The sequence below is a fragment of the Varroa jacobsoni genome, unplaced genomic scaffold, assembly GCF_002532875.2.
Source record: "Varroa jacobsoni isolate VJ856 unplaced genomic scaffold, vjacob_1.0 scaffold_1142, whole genome shotgun sequence".
Classification (NCBI taxonomy): domain Eukaryota; kingdom Metazoa; phylum Arthropoda; class Arachnida; order Mesostigmata; family Varroidae; genus Varroa; species Varroa jacobsoni.
The window spans coordinates 174,199-188,897 of NW_019214044.1; the positions used below are offsets into that span (position 1 = coordinate 174,199).

The window sequence follows — 14,699 nt, forward strand, 5'->3', positions numbered from 1 at the left end:
GAGTTCAGAGAAGATCCAAGAAACTCCAATATTGTCTAATTTACAGTTTTCTAAAAAAAAATGCTGCCGATTTTTTTGTGAAAACGAATGAATGTATTACCGCGTTCCAACTCTGATTTAATCGCTTTTCAATTTAAATAGCAAGCCATATTTTCGGAGCCATATTTTCGGGGGTCGGAAAATAGCAACAGGCAATTTTTAAAAGCAAAATGTGGCGCAATTAACCCAAGAACTCTCTGCAAAGCTAGTAGTTCCGGTAATTGTTGTGAATTATGAAATATCGAAAAAGGAGGCGGGTCCCAATGAACCCTTTCACAAACAAAAGAAACAGTGAATTCTATGCTCTTTGTTCCTTATATACTATATCGTTACCAACGTTGAAAGGTTCCCTAAACGCAAACCAAACCGGTTAGGTCTTGTTTGATGCCACGGAAGTACTCATCATTAAAAAATGCTGTACCTCTCTAAGTTGTGGGATGAGAAAGGAGTATTATATCATCGGCTACAGAGTTACAGGAAATCATTACACAAACTGACTCGTATCAGCCATGAAATTAGTAAAGAAAAAGGCCTCAACTGGCTAAGGACCACTAAGGTGATATTACTGATGTCACACCGCATCCTGTGAGCGCTATCGGGCCTCTAATAAGAAATGCTGCCCCACTCTTGAGTACAGTCCTTGCACTGCTCATCTGATTTATGCTTGCGTTGGCCAAACACTTCCGTAGATGGGCTGACAAGTAAAATGTTCCCAAGGATAAGGCCTTTCTTGTTTGTAGAATACATTAGCTGCTAAGTTTTAGGTAAAAAGTCGTAAAAAGCGGAGAGATTCTATTTTGACTGAGGTATGTTTATACACCTGAAATAGATGCTTCGGCCAACCTGTTTTAGCATATGGTCAGCCCTAACTAGCTAGCAGCACAAGGGGAACCTGGGCTAAATAGAAGAGGTATTATTACTGTTGTACCTAAAAATGAGTTTCGAGAAAATTATTTGCACTTTTAACCTTTATTGTTTCATAGTACTTTCCTGGATTAAATCCACATCAGGCAATTCATAAATCCTGTCATACCAAAAATGTTTTACTAAGTTCTGCCATCTAAAAATCTGGCTACAAGCTACTTTTCCATCAGTCGTGAGGAATGGCAGAGGTACCCTACATTGACTTGACCGTTAAGTATTCAGTTTAACTAGCTCATCGGACGAAAAAATAACCGATTAGGTCCTATTCAGCTTTGTTGCGATGTTTAACCAACGCTTTCCACATTGGTCCTTAACTAGACAACATATTTATATATGGTTATGTATTATATTGCTGATTAAATGGATAGCACCCGAAATCACCATCAGGCAATAGTTTTCAATTTGTTTCATCAGTGCACTATTATTGCAATTTTTTTTTAGCTGAAAATCAAATTTTGCAGAGCCTAGCAAATAATGCTTTCGTATATTTGAGTCGAATATATACTTTTGTAATTAGATACAATTAAGTATTTATCTAAACCTTCCCGCTCTTAGGAAGGCCATTTTTCCGTAGTGTTTTTAAAATTTTTTCGTAGTGCCAAACAAGCACACTAAACGCCGCTCAGATTTAGCAGCAGCAGCAGTAGCATCGTATTAGCGGGATAACAAAGTTCTTTGATGTTTTAGCAGTCAAATAACAATCCATCGATGGCGATCCCGGCCTCATTCCAGAGATCTCCATTTGGAAGAACCGGCACTAAAAGTACTCGTTCACTCCCGTCCTCTTGTTTTACCTGCGGGGGGAAGCGGGGCAGGGAAGGGGGGCGGAAACGTACGATACAACGGAGAAATCTGTTATTCTGCAAGACTTCGGGTTAAAACGAGGGGCAAGATTGCTCAGGCAACTAATCATGTGCAGAAATCTAAAGAACCTAGGTATAGTAGAATAGCGTACTTAGTTTAACCGTGTAGGCGTATACATACAGGTGGTGTGTTTATGTTAGGAAAACTTTCGGGGACTGTTCGTCGTAACCGATTTAGCTACTCCGGCTACCAAACGATAGCCTGCTCCTTTAAAACAAAAGGTCAACTCATCGCGACAAACAACCCTGTATAGTTTCCGTAGGACAGGTGAGCAATGGTCAACTACTATCTAATCGTTCCACGTTCGGCGAACTTATTAAAATAATTGCCCGCCCTAAATCAACGGTCTGTATCAAATAGTTTTCATGCAGCTTTTGAGATCTGACTTGCGTAAGTCGAATCGAAAGGGCCAGGTTCCTGTACGGGCTTGGAATCATTACAATCGCACAAAGTGTTTTTTAGTTTCATTTATTTAGCTTTACAACTAGTTTTTTTAGTCAAAAATTGACGGCCAATTTGGGGAAAGCACACATTAGGAATGACACTTCTAGCGTATGAGGTCTCCTTATAAGATTCTTTGGTTTGGATACATTCTTGGAAACAAAGCGCAGGACCATTTCTTAGTTTAGACGTATCACCCTGTACATCGTGTTTACGTCCGGCAGATGAAGCGTTAGGCATTATTTTAGGTGGTTAGCTATCACCAAGAATCAATGTCTACGCTCAGATTCGACCCTCTATCTTCCGAGCTTTACGCCCGGTATCGCCGTTAGACATTCCATCAGACGGGTGGCTCCCAGCAGGTCTGTCTATGCCTAGACTACTGCATGCCCCTAATTCAGCAAGCGTATGCGGCTATATAGACCTATTTGTCAACCCTACGAAAAATCTCTGGTTTGTTCAACCTAAAACGACCCGGACTGAGCTGATTCTCTGCGAATAAATGTTGCTCCTGAAATTTGATTGATCGTAAACCGAGCCCACAGTCTCACTTCGCACATTATTCAAAAACAAATTCGCAAAATCGTTCATAAATATGAAGCCACCAGCATCCTTGCATTAGTGTATCTTAAAATGTGTGTGTGTATTTTGTGCGTGATTTAATGAGCAAGGTTTCTATAGAATAAAAGACTGTGATGTTTGCCTAGATGTTTCGTCGTCGGCGAAATTAGTCTATATCTAAGCGCGAAAACACGTTTCTGGAAGAAGTTTCTTCTCATAGAGAAACGCAACTCTTACATTTGGTTAATATGGTTCATAATTTGCAAAATATAAGGCATTTGGCCAACGACCATCTTACCTTTATATCGAAAAACGTAACGGAAAAACCGCAAATTCCCAATATTAAGCGACATAACCTCGGCATAGATCTCATTGATTGCATAGATACTTTTACCGGAAGGGCTTTTTCCCATACAGCATAAAATTTATTTGGGCAAATTAACCGTTTTAACAATTTGCTCGACAAATGTCGAGAATACGTCAAGAAACGCTCATGTTGGATGGTAATTTGTCTTTGAAGCTCTAATAAGTGGACGTTGCGAGTAATGCAACACTCCTGCTCGATTTGCCAACATGATTTTAATGGAGAACAGTCACAATCCGACTGTATGAATAATTTTCTTCACGTGAAACAATGCAATCTCATCTTAACGTATTACGGCTGATGGACAATAGTTCTCGTTCCTGTTAGGAACCTCTTTCATAGAGAAGATTGTTGACTTCGCGACAAACTACAATTCATGATCTTTTTGACTTGACAAAATGTAGCCGACTATTGACATAAAGGTCATTCTTCTTCGGAAACCATCGATGAGCTTCATCTAAACGCTATACATGTTCCTGTTGGACACTGACCACGGTGTCCTACGTAGGGGGGGGGGGGGGAATTTTCGCCACCCATCGACAGACGAACCGAGTAAGAAAGAATACAACTCTTGCGTTTAGGATGACCTCAAACAGATTAACCTAAACACATGAGTTTTTTTCATTTAAGCTTAGAAAAGACGAGAAACCAAATGTGGCATTTGTTCCTTTTACATGACAAGGGTGGGATACGGGAGAACATTTCTATCAAACAACGCCATATAGAACATCGGAACGTTGAAGCGTAATTCTGTTGACGCCAAATGTTTACGCTTAACAATTGCTAGATCTGAGACCTGCTAGAGTGAAAATGCAGCGTATTTCTCTACAGCTCAAATCGATTTAAAAAAAAAAGACCAAAATCGAATGGTAATGGCATTTGGCCTTTTTTTTTGACCATGAAATGAAAACGTTCATACGCCGAATACCAATTACCTCGAAGTCTACGTAGGGAAGCTCTCAAGGAATGAGAGCTTTTGATAAGCTGAGTGATATTATGTATTTGAAGTAGAACATGCCTCGTGAAGGAAACTTCTATATGCAATACATATCCTTTTAGCACATATGGGCAATCGAAGACGATAATCGGATGAAAATTGATGCATTTTTTTAATCTATTAAAGTGGATATCAGTTGAAACGTTAAGGCGAATATCTGTAAAGCTGATTTCAGTATAAAAGCGTTTTAATTCATTTTCGAAGACGACTTCGAAACATTTATGTTATTACAAAAAAATTACTTAGGCCTTAATAACGACCCGGGAATAGTGACAATAGATCAACTGGCAGTACATAAACTAAGACATCTTTTTTTCTATACTTTCATTTGGCGTAGAGTATAGTACAAAAAAAACAAATGTGTAAAAAAGTTCTTATGCCTAGTTAACGCGATGGGGACAGACTTAGTACCCTAACTAAGAAAAAAAAACAGCTTTGACAATCTACCAGAAAAAAAAATAGATTAACGAGGTCGATACCAATAATCAACCATAACGTTTATTAGAAATCGCTCAAAGGTTATCTCGACTTACGTACGTCATCGAGAGCTCAGTCGGTGGTCGACCCTATTCACGTACTACGCCCTAGGAAAACGGGTTAAATCAAAGGCAAACATCTGATCTCTAGCAGTCAGACCCAAAGCGGCTTCTATTCTAAAGTGCTCATATTGGGCTGTTTTTTGTGGGTATAACAATTTTGAAAAAAGCTGCGAGGGATCCAAACAGAAATATTTGTTTTCCAGATAGAATATAATTTTAATTCGGCCGAAAATCGCAACTTCTTTTTTTTCTCTCGTCTTTCACGTTTAAAACAACGCTGCGCCACTAGGATCATTATTAACACGATTATTATTGTGCTTAACGTGCCGCATGATTAAATACGTTGCGGAAAAAGCAATTTGGTTATAACTAATCGAGGATAGCCGGCTGCTAATATACGTCACCTGTTTTACATAAATATAGGAAAATAATAAAAAGGCCCAAGGTAAAACCCGCGTTGGAGGGTATAGATAACGGCGTACAACACTACTTACCTTAACTATATTACTATAGGCGAAGCTTTGGGGATCCACACCGTCGGGAACTGTAATATCCAGCTCTTGATTCCCGATCGTAACGAGCATTGACTGAGAACTGCTCGGATCACTACTGCATTGAATTGTTCCTGCAAATAGTATAGCATTATAGATTCTGTACTAATTACCAAGAATATACCGAACTCAGGTTATTACTAACCTGAGTTATCGGTATATCTACCTGTTTACTAGCTATCGGACAACACCTCGGCTACAAGCTAAAATCATTTCAATGATACATGATCGAATGCATTCAACGAATCATGCAGACAAAGATTTGCTACCAGGCTGTGAGGAGGGCACTTGTACATCGTGTTGAGTTACATTGTGTTGCACTGGATCCTGCATAACGTGATCTTGTATGAATGCCTCTGTCAGAGCGTGATCACCGGACCCGTTTTCCACATGGTCCAGCACCAGGTCCAAATGTTCGTCCATCGACCTGGCAGCCTCATCAAGTTCATCTTCACCTGCTGCAAAGGCCTCGACTGAATCTAAGGCACTTGTCAAATCTGGCATCGATAGCTGTAAAAGATGTGTCACATTGTGCAAAAACATAGGCAAGGCCTGACTTAGAAATAATTCAAATTTGGCGGCGAATGCTTGGACTAGTGTATCCTCTATTAATCTAATGCATTTAGCTTATCTGAAAAAGAAACGCTTCAAGACCATTAGAATTCTCGAAATTCCTCTAGGAAAGCAAGTCCAAATTCGCTGAGGTAAAAATTTCCATAAAGATCGCCGATGATTTCGCAATCTACGAGTGAGCAAGAGGTTCAGCAGCCATTTGTCCGCCTTCACCTGTACGTGCCGGACGGCGGCTGAAATGGGACCAAAGCCCGAGAGGCGACTATCAGCAAATAACACCGGTTGCCCTGCGCGCCTTTAGAATACGTGAAGCATTTTTGGGCACTGACTTTAGCCAGCCGCGGAACTCCATGTAGCAGAAGGAGTTAAAAAAAAAAAACGGTCGCTTTCCAAATTCAAGCTAACATCAGCGGCCTTATACGACTTTGAACTCATCTGGGCTAGTTACAGGCTAGCCATGGTATAGCCCGCTTTTTCCATGAGAGCTCTGGCTCTGCATACATTTTATGATAACCGCTAAATGCCCGTCTACCCGGAAGTCATGCTACGACGGAAGGAACGGGTGGCTAAGGCCAACCCGAAATTGTTGTCATTGGCCTCAAAAAGGACCGACGTGCACTACGCAATGCTTGGTTTTGACCATGCTGTGTGTGCTAATGGAGCCGAATGAAAGCTGCACTTATGTCCGCTGCGGAAGGTCTGTAAGCAAGACGACGTATATTTACGTCCAAGAACGCTTTACTTGAACAGGATAACGAATAACAACGTAATGGTAGCGCTGTCTGCTATTTAATGTCTTCTTCATTTGTTGAATTGGTGCTGCTTTTATGTTGCATATATTTAAGATACCTACCAAAGGTGAAAATGATCGACCTTGTTTAAAATCTATAATATCTAAACAGAGCACTGAGACTACTAGCGTGTCGTACCGTGTCGTTTTTTTCGCCAGTTGGCTCGTTCATCGAATGTACGGCATCTGGGAGGTGTGACAATCCGAGATTTTCCTGCGGTTCCTCCAAAATGATGTCCATGTCATGCTGTTTATGGGTACTATCAACAGGTTGAGCCGTATCCAGTGTAAAAGCGTCTACATGGGCGTCTTCACCTAATCTGTTTTCACGATAGGCGAGTACCTTATATTGTGCTGCTCGGCCGCCTTTATCTACCTGCAAATGTGTGACTCCAGCTCCTCCAGCAGCCCGAACAAGCTGTACGGCCATTTCCTCATCCATCTCGTCGATGCCTGGAGCAGATTGCGGGACGTAACAATTCGGAAGGGTCTTGCATCCGTCTTTTTAATTCATCACTACACAGAACGAACTGATATCACTTCATCTCTAACCGTAACCTATTCCAATTAGGAATTCGCTGTAACTAATTAATAAGTGAGGTTACGGAATACGAAAGTAAACTTAGGGGGGAAAAGCATGGTTGCAAAGCTGAAAGCCGGAGAAATTGACAGAAGGGCAATACCAATTGATTGATAGCATTTAAGGCTTTTGTGCCCTAATTGAATAAAAACCTTTGCCATACCATCTATGTCCCCTTGAACATCGAGACTGAATTGCGTTCCAGCTTCTAGCATTGTAATGTAGGCTTCCCCTCTGGCAAGATCTTTGCGAATTGTCACAGTGTTGTCCTGACATGTATCCAGTAGGCCGCCAGCGGTTCCTTCTGACAAGAACTCTGCTAAATCTTCGGAACTGAAACAGTGAGAAAAATCCAGACAATTTCAAAATGTGATCAATATGTAAGCACTTGACAATGCATAGGACACCCAGGTTAATGAAGATTAGACTAGATACAACGGGATAGACGAGACATTACGGATACTAAGGCCTATCTATGACAGCAAAAATTAATTACAAATATCCAAACGTTAAAATAGCAGTCAATTTGAGCAGCAGTATAAAATCGATTTGCACAGGGGACAATTCCGTAACCGATACGTAAGCAGAATTTAGTACTGCGTGTGAACCGAACCGAAAAAAATCAGGCACTAACTTTTCCACGTTCTGCTGTTGTCCCTCAATCGATGGATTTAGATTTATTTGCTCGCTAGTATCGCTCATTGATTGATCGGATCTCTGCTGATCAGGCATTGATGTCGAGCTGCAGTCATGTGTCTTAAAATCACTCTCTGAATCAAAACCTTTTAGGCATCCGGCACAGATTAGCCGAACTTCAGGGGCACTACCGCCGCCATTTACTCGAGGCTTAAGCAAGCCGCCGTGCGACCCCAACAAAGGGATTCCCCCGCCCGAAGGCATAGTTCTAGGGCTCTCGTGGCTTTTGAGGTGGATGTCTAAATACTTCTTTTTGAAGAAACCTCGTTCGCAAATTGGACATTTGAAATCACACTCCCCCCGGTGAAGACGGAGATGGTTATACAATCCAACCTGTAATCAAAAGTCAGTCAAGTAACATTTCGCTGAAAGTTAGCGAATATACGCTGTAAATTCTATGCACTTCAGTAGTTCGACAATTACTTTACCCAACTGGCTCCCAGCACAAAACAAAGCGTGGCAGCCTTAAGCTTTTGAGCTTGGACCTCCACGTACTTCTAAGTTTGTCTACTAAACACGTTGAACTAAGAGTAGCTTTTTCGCTTGAATGAAGTGTGACTCTGGGCAAACTAATGAGAAAATAACCCTTTACATCTCTACTTAGTTCTAAGTTTCGAGAGTCGAGCAGTAACTGCAAACGATTTGAAAAATTCGCGCCCCGCTCCAGAATGATGTCGTAACTGACTAAATGCATTCAAACCTTCGTGTTCAACCGCCGATTACAGCCTTCCCATGGACAAGGTGTCGGTGGGGCGTGCGCTTCCATGTGAGCTAGAAGTTGTTCTTTCTGAAGGAAACGCCGGTGGCATTTCGAGCACTCATGAACCACACTGTGCTGTGATAGGTGAGACCATAACGCCTGGGCCGATGGGGCGCTTGTTCCGCAGATTTCGCATATATGAGCTAGTTCTGGATGCACGTTACGGATATGATTCCGGCGTGGTGCTGGCTGTACAAACATCTGTCCACAATGCTGACATGGATACTGGTGGCTTTCGGTTTCCATGTGACGCACGAAAGTCGACATAAGTCCATGCCACGTATGGCATACACGACAGCAGTAATTGTGCGGTTCAGAACGATTATATTGATCTTGTACACGCATGTGCTGCGTCGCATGTTCCGGACTCATGAAATGTTCTTGCAGTTCATCGCTCGTATTGAAAATTAGGTCGCACATTGCGCAGAAATGCTCTGCCCTAAAGCCGAGTCGAGCATTTAAAGCAAGGTCAAAACAGCGAATCAGAAATTGAAAACTGGCGTTGCAGAAACATATTTAACACACAGTTAATTAGTTTACAGAAAAAAAAGATGTTGATTGTAGAGATAATATAAAGGGACCCGAAGTAACGAACTCGGGCCTGTTGACTATGAGACCAAACCGTTCGAACCACTAGAAACACGCCGAGACAAAAAACGATTTGTCCTGATAAAGAATGAAAATGTAAACATACTTACTAGATATTGCGTAATTGTGTAGCTTTTCTCCATTATTCTGCAGATCTATAATCGCTCATACTTACAAGCTTTAATTGCCTTGCAAAGATCTGCAGATTAATGCAGGGAAGTTGGAAGTTATTGTAACTGCGTAAGAATCAATAAATATGAACAATCTAAACCTAAATACTTTGGTTACACTTCGGTCCATAATCAACTTCAAGAACACAGGATACATTGTTCGCAAGCCTCTACTATGAGCATTGACAAAGAGGGCTAGGCGAGGGTCTGGAATTGACCTACTTACCGCTGATCATGGATTCCAGCATGGATCTGAAATGCTGCACTATCATCAAACGTATTCGAACAGCTGGAGACAACACACGTAAATCTTTTTAACATGCCATGCAGGTTATGCATATGTAGGTAGAACAGAGTATAGCTTTTGATGACGACGTTACAAAGGTGACAATAATGGCCAACCTTTTCTGGAAAGCCCATCTCTTTTAGCTGAGCGTCGGTTGGTATTTCGTTTTGTTCTAGCATCGCACTTGGATCCATTATTACCTCTGTGGCATCGTTGAGCGGGCATAACTAAATCAGCAAATCAAATTTGGCAAATACGTAAACGCATAGACGATCGTCATGGGTGGCGTGGGCAAAAATGACATTAATAGGATGAATGCTGCGCAACGAAAATTTGGCGCGCGAAAATTTGACTTCTTAGTACTCTTATTCAGTACTAGTTGTTCATCAGCGCCATCTTCGGATATAGTGTTACAATAGTTCTTAGTAAAGGTTGACAAATACCATTGGGGAAGAAACAAAATCAAATCTTAATTTTTTTTCCATTTCCATTTCTAACCTGTGTAGCGACCTCTGGCGCCTTATCAGCGGAACGGACCGTCCTCTTGATCCATTTCATGTGTACATGATGTAAATGTTGAGCAGTTAATTCCGAGTTCTTGAACGTCAAATCACAGAGGAAACACGTACTAGCACGTTCATCCAGGCCCTCTGCGTCGTTGTCGCCATCGTCCGGAACACCTTTTCGGACGAGAACCGACTTAAACTTAATCGTCGCCACAATAATGAAGAAATCGATTTTTCCTTATGTTCTACTCTTCATTTCCACACAGCCTGAATATAATATGGTTTGGCTTGAAAGAGCCGACCTGTTAGTCACGATTTAAAAGGCAATCATTTTTGTTGATCAGAGTAATAAATAGCTTACGTTAGACTCACACTTCGCTTCAATAGCGTGCCTGTCAAGTTCTTCTTTGCGCGTGAACGTCTGATCGCATTGAGAACACTTGAAGGTGTCATCACGCTCCTCTAATCTTACCAGTTCGTTTCCATTTGTTGTTGCTTTGTTGTCGTCGTTTGTTGTTTGTTTCAAGTGCTCAGGACACTTCGCCATATGGTCGAGTAAATCGTCATGGCCGGTAGTTGATTCGAGACACATCGAGCAGGACCAGATCGTGGGGCCGGTCTGAACCGCGTGGGACAGCAGCACGTGCTTTAGCAGGCGGTCTCGGCCGTGGACGTAGACGGAACAAATGACGCATTGGAGATTCAGACCTGTCTGGCCGTGTAGATGGCGTTGTTTAACATGGACCTTCAGGCGGCCGGGTCGGGGGGTGAAGTAGTCACAATAGCGACACACGAAGGTCATCGATAGATGCGCAGTCTTCATGTGTTCATGATGAAGGTCGAAGGTGGCCGAGGCGAAATTGCAAGTAGAACAGTAAAAAGATGTCGACAGATTGGCTAGTTGACCTTCGAAAATGTGCCTCACGCAGCGCTGGTGGCGCGACATGTAATGATCTCTCACTTCAACCAAAGTTCGAAGAGTTGCGCTACAAAATCTAGAAGTAAATTAGAAACGTCGTGTCGTTTTGATTAACTGGCATCCATTTTTAAATGACCCTGCTAGTTCGAGGGTGTCAGGTCGTGGTAATTTGTGATACGGTCTTCAACCTGTATACACAGCATGCACATCGAATTTCCGGTTATTAATTCACAGCGTACAAGTAACTACTTACTGACAAGTTGACTTTAAAACGGTTTCCTCGGTAACATCATCTGGCAGGCAAATAAAAACAGCTAAATCGGAAAATTCAGCTTTAACGCTAACGGTCTGAACATCGTGAGTCATCTGATAGTGCTTCTCTAGGTCGATCAGCTGAGAAAATACGACTTCATCTTTACAAATCAAGCACCGAAGAGGCTCTTGTGATGAGTACATCTGCCTGAAAAAACCACATCCGCGAATTTTGACGCGTTAAATGGTGTGTGGAATAATCCACAACTATTGCTAAATTCGAATGCATACACTGGCATCATAGCCAGGGGATTTTCTACCACAAATTCTCGGATCTTTTGATTTGGTAACAATCTACCAATCTCATCAGAATTTACATTTCGATATATTTCTATCGTTGTCAAATGGTGTCAAACGCAGTAAAACATCTGTATGAACAGTGTAAATTTTCCAAATTATACTTGTTCGTATTCACCAACCTAAGAAATATACCTCAATTTTTTTTTTACTTTTTTTTTTTTTAGCATAATAAAGCCAGAGGCGGTGGTGGAAAAAATTGACAGGTATTTGCGACCTACATTATACACACAAATGAAATCAGTCTACTTGACAGCTGGGTTGGACAATCGTAGACATTAACTTAAACCGTATAAAAGTTACGAAGACACGCTGTTCCACAATAGGTACAGATATGATGCGACGTGGGTGTCACCTGAAGAGGTAATTTCCTAGAAGGTAATGTACGTTCTCAGCTTCTGCTAGCGGAAGATCGCTTTCGACCAGTTGGATCTGATTGGGTAGTTTTTGCATTGAGCCCATATCCGCTACGTCCGTCGTACAGTCTTCCAGTGCCATTACCAGATTGCTATTTCCGCTACCTGATGGTCCATATTGTGTTATTGAAAATAGAAATTTTCATTAATAAATATTATTATTTTATATATTAATAAAGCTTATTTGAACGACGTCCGAATTAGTTAATACAACTCCTGTAATGCTTAAATTGATTGTTTTTTTTTAGATATTAAGACCCCATAAGTCTTATGTGCTTTTACTTAAAGCACATAAATTAATTTACTTTTTTGAGGCGGAACTTCAGGCTGCGCCACCGCGTCTTCGATCTTGACTCCTGAATGTGGGGCGGATGCTGGAGCCGGACCTATATCCTCCGCACGAGACTAGTTTGAAAAAAAGTAGAAATAATGTTACGTACTAATATTCTATAGATACTTGTTAGATTACATCCCTACAAGTATGCATCAAATGGAAATACACTACAATCCTAAGGTGCGACATCTTCAATCGCAGAAGAGGTACTCTTAAACTCTATACTATGATTCGTAAATTTCTCAAACCTGTGATTTCTGATGCTGCAACCGTAAGTTTTTGTTTTGTCCTATTCGACTCGGTCCGGATCCCTTCTGTCTGCCCCCTGCGCTTCCTAAGTTAGCAGCATTTTGTATGATTGCCATCTTCTCACGGACGTACGGCATTTTCTCGTCAGCAATCTCGACAGCTCGAGCGCGATCTGTGATTGCTGCTCCGGTAATCACAATTGTAGCTCCATCTTCCGCGACGACAAATAATCGACTCTTGCGCTGACGAGGCGTCGATAATAACTTTGAGCGTCCCTTTTTCCGCGCAAGTAAATGTCGTTGCTCTGGGCTTAAAAACTCATGAGCACTTGCATTTGGCGATGGTGTAGCAGCTACAGGAATGACCCGTTTTCGCCCTTGTGTTAGCAAAGAAGAAACATTTACTTCGACGAGTTCACACGTTACGGGCCATGATCCGCACATGATTAACTTATTATTATTATAAGCCTATGGATATAGTTATATGTTTCGCAAAATAATCGCTATTCGTGTGATAGAAACCACCATGTTACGAGGTGCTTCATCGTATAGGAAGCATCAGACAAATGGTCATCAAAACATAGTCAGGTAAATGTCAATACTTTGTCCGCGTCACATTATTAAAGATGTAGGCTCATAGGTAGGTAGGTAGGTAGGTAGGTAGGTAGGTAAGTCGTTTCCGGGTTGGTCCTTACCAAAAGCGCCGATTCCACGGGTGATGTGTGCACGAACTCTGTGAGGATCGTAGCCATCTTCCTCCTCGTCATACTCAATAGTTCCATCAAAGTCCTCTACGGACACTCCCTCCTCGACTGCCTGCTAATAGGGTTCAACGCACTATGGTTTGACCAAACACTGGACGAAGGCGTATTTCGTCGGTGTCAGTTTATCTTTAATTTTATTTAGAGTTTTGTGAAACTCTCCACAGTTACTCATAACAGTGTATGAATAAGGCAGGTGCATGATAAACAATGTTGCAGATTTGGATACCACCTTAGTGCGAGCTTGCTACAATAAGCTAACACTAACTCAAGCTGAAGTTAATCATGATTATCTTAAAACAACGTAGAAAATACAATGACGGAGCGACCTACATGACAGGTGCAAATGTGAACCTACCTCTACGTTTTGGCCCAACATCCAGACCTCTGCCCCTGCTGAACTGTTACTTTCATCGTTTAAACGAACCACGGACACCTAGAAAATGAAAGAATTACTGCTGAACAGATTTTCGAGTTTGGGTCATCGCAATGATTGGGTGTCGCACTGAGCATCAGAAACACGCCAGAGCTTTATATAGTCACGTTCTTTTTATACAATGCAATTGCATATTTGTAATAATTATCATTAGAAGTAGATGAACTGATTTTAAAAGCGTGGTTCCGCCTTATGATTCAAAGCAGAACTAGCCTGAGCCCCCTTCGAAGAATCGTACGCTTCATAGGTAGAGCCTATGTCAAATGAATTCTTGACGCTACCACAAGCTGGTAGGAGACACAAACCTCGAGTGTTTTAGGGTCCGAACCTTGCATAACGACGATCTCTTGGGAGTTCTCAAGAAGCGAAAGCTGGTCGCTATTTACGATAAGCACCTGTTAGAAACAAAAACTGTCTCATAGTGCGGTACCATTTGACTGCGCAGGTGGTCATACATGTAAGGATTTGGGGAATCTATGTTTTGTCCTATAACAGGCTAATATAGTCCGATATCTAGTTCGTAGATAAACTCAGGACTTTCAGATTGTGTGCCTCACTATCCGCAGAAACCTACCTTCTACTGGCTACAAGTAATGTACAACGTCGTAACCACCTTTGTTATTAGACAGAGAAGAACAACTGCTATGAAAAGATTCATTTGTTGGCCGCTTACCGGGTGTCCACTTTGAACTGCGGCTGTTATTGCAGACTGGTTGATGGTCGATACACCGCTCGCTGGGGCAGTTT

At 41.7% G+C, this 14,699-nt stretch overlaps 1 protein-coding gene across 1 annotated transcript; it reads right to left on the reverse strand.

Moving 5' to 3' along the window:
* Window positions 1-989: 989 nt before the first annotated feature.
* LOC111267045 (uncharacterized) lies at window positions 990-13,507 on the reverse strand. The gene is made up of 15 exons (XM_086971180.1): window positions 13,451-13,507; window positions 12,756-13,223; window positions 12,479-12,578; window positions 12,113-12,278; window positions 11,402-11,608; window positions 10,602-11,224; window positions 10,222-10,403; window positions 9,664-9,950; window positions 8,620-9,118; window positions 7,858-8,252; window positions 7,387-7,556; window positions 6,783-7,096; window positions 5,550-5,790; window positions 5,224-5,354; window positions 990-1,757 (listed from the first exon to the last, which is right to left on the reverse strand). Exons 1-15 carry the CDS (start codon window positions 13,505-13,507, stop codon window positions 1,647-1,649), a joined length of 3,951 nt encoding a protein of 1,316 aa, XP_086827306.1. The 3' UTR covers window positions 990-1,646.
* Window positions 13,508-14,699: the final 1,192 nt, after the last annotated feature.

What these genes read in the sequence shown, in the direction of transcription:
- LOC111267045 (XM_086971180.1), bottom strand. Translation starts at nt 13,507, where the DNA reads ATGGCTACGATCCTCACAGAGTTCGTGCACACATCACCCGTGGAATCG. An exon ending in CTAGGAAATTACCTCTTCAG is followed by an intron (nt 11,609 to 12,112) that starts GTGACACCCACG and finishes TGGTTTTTTCAG; the next exon opens with GCAGATGTACTCATCACAAG. An exon ending in GTTTTAAAGTCAACTTGTCA is followed by an intron (nt 11,225 to 11,401) that starts GTAAGTAGTTAC and finishes ATTTACTTCTAG; the next exon opens with ATTTTGTAGCGCAACTCTTC.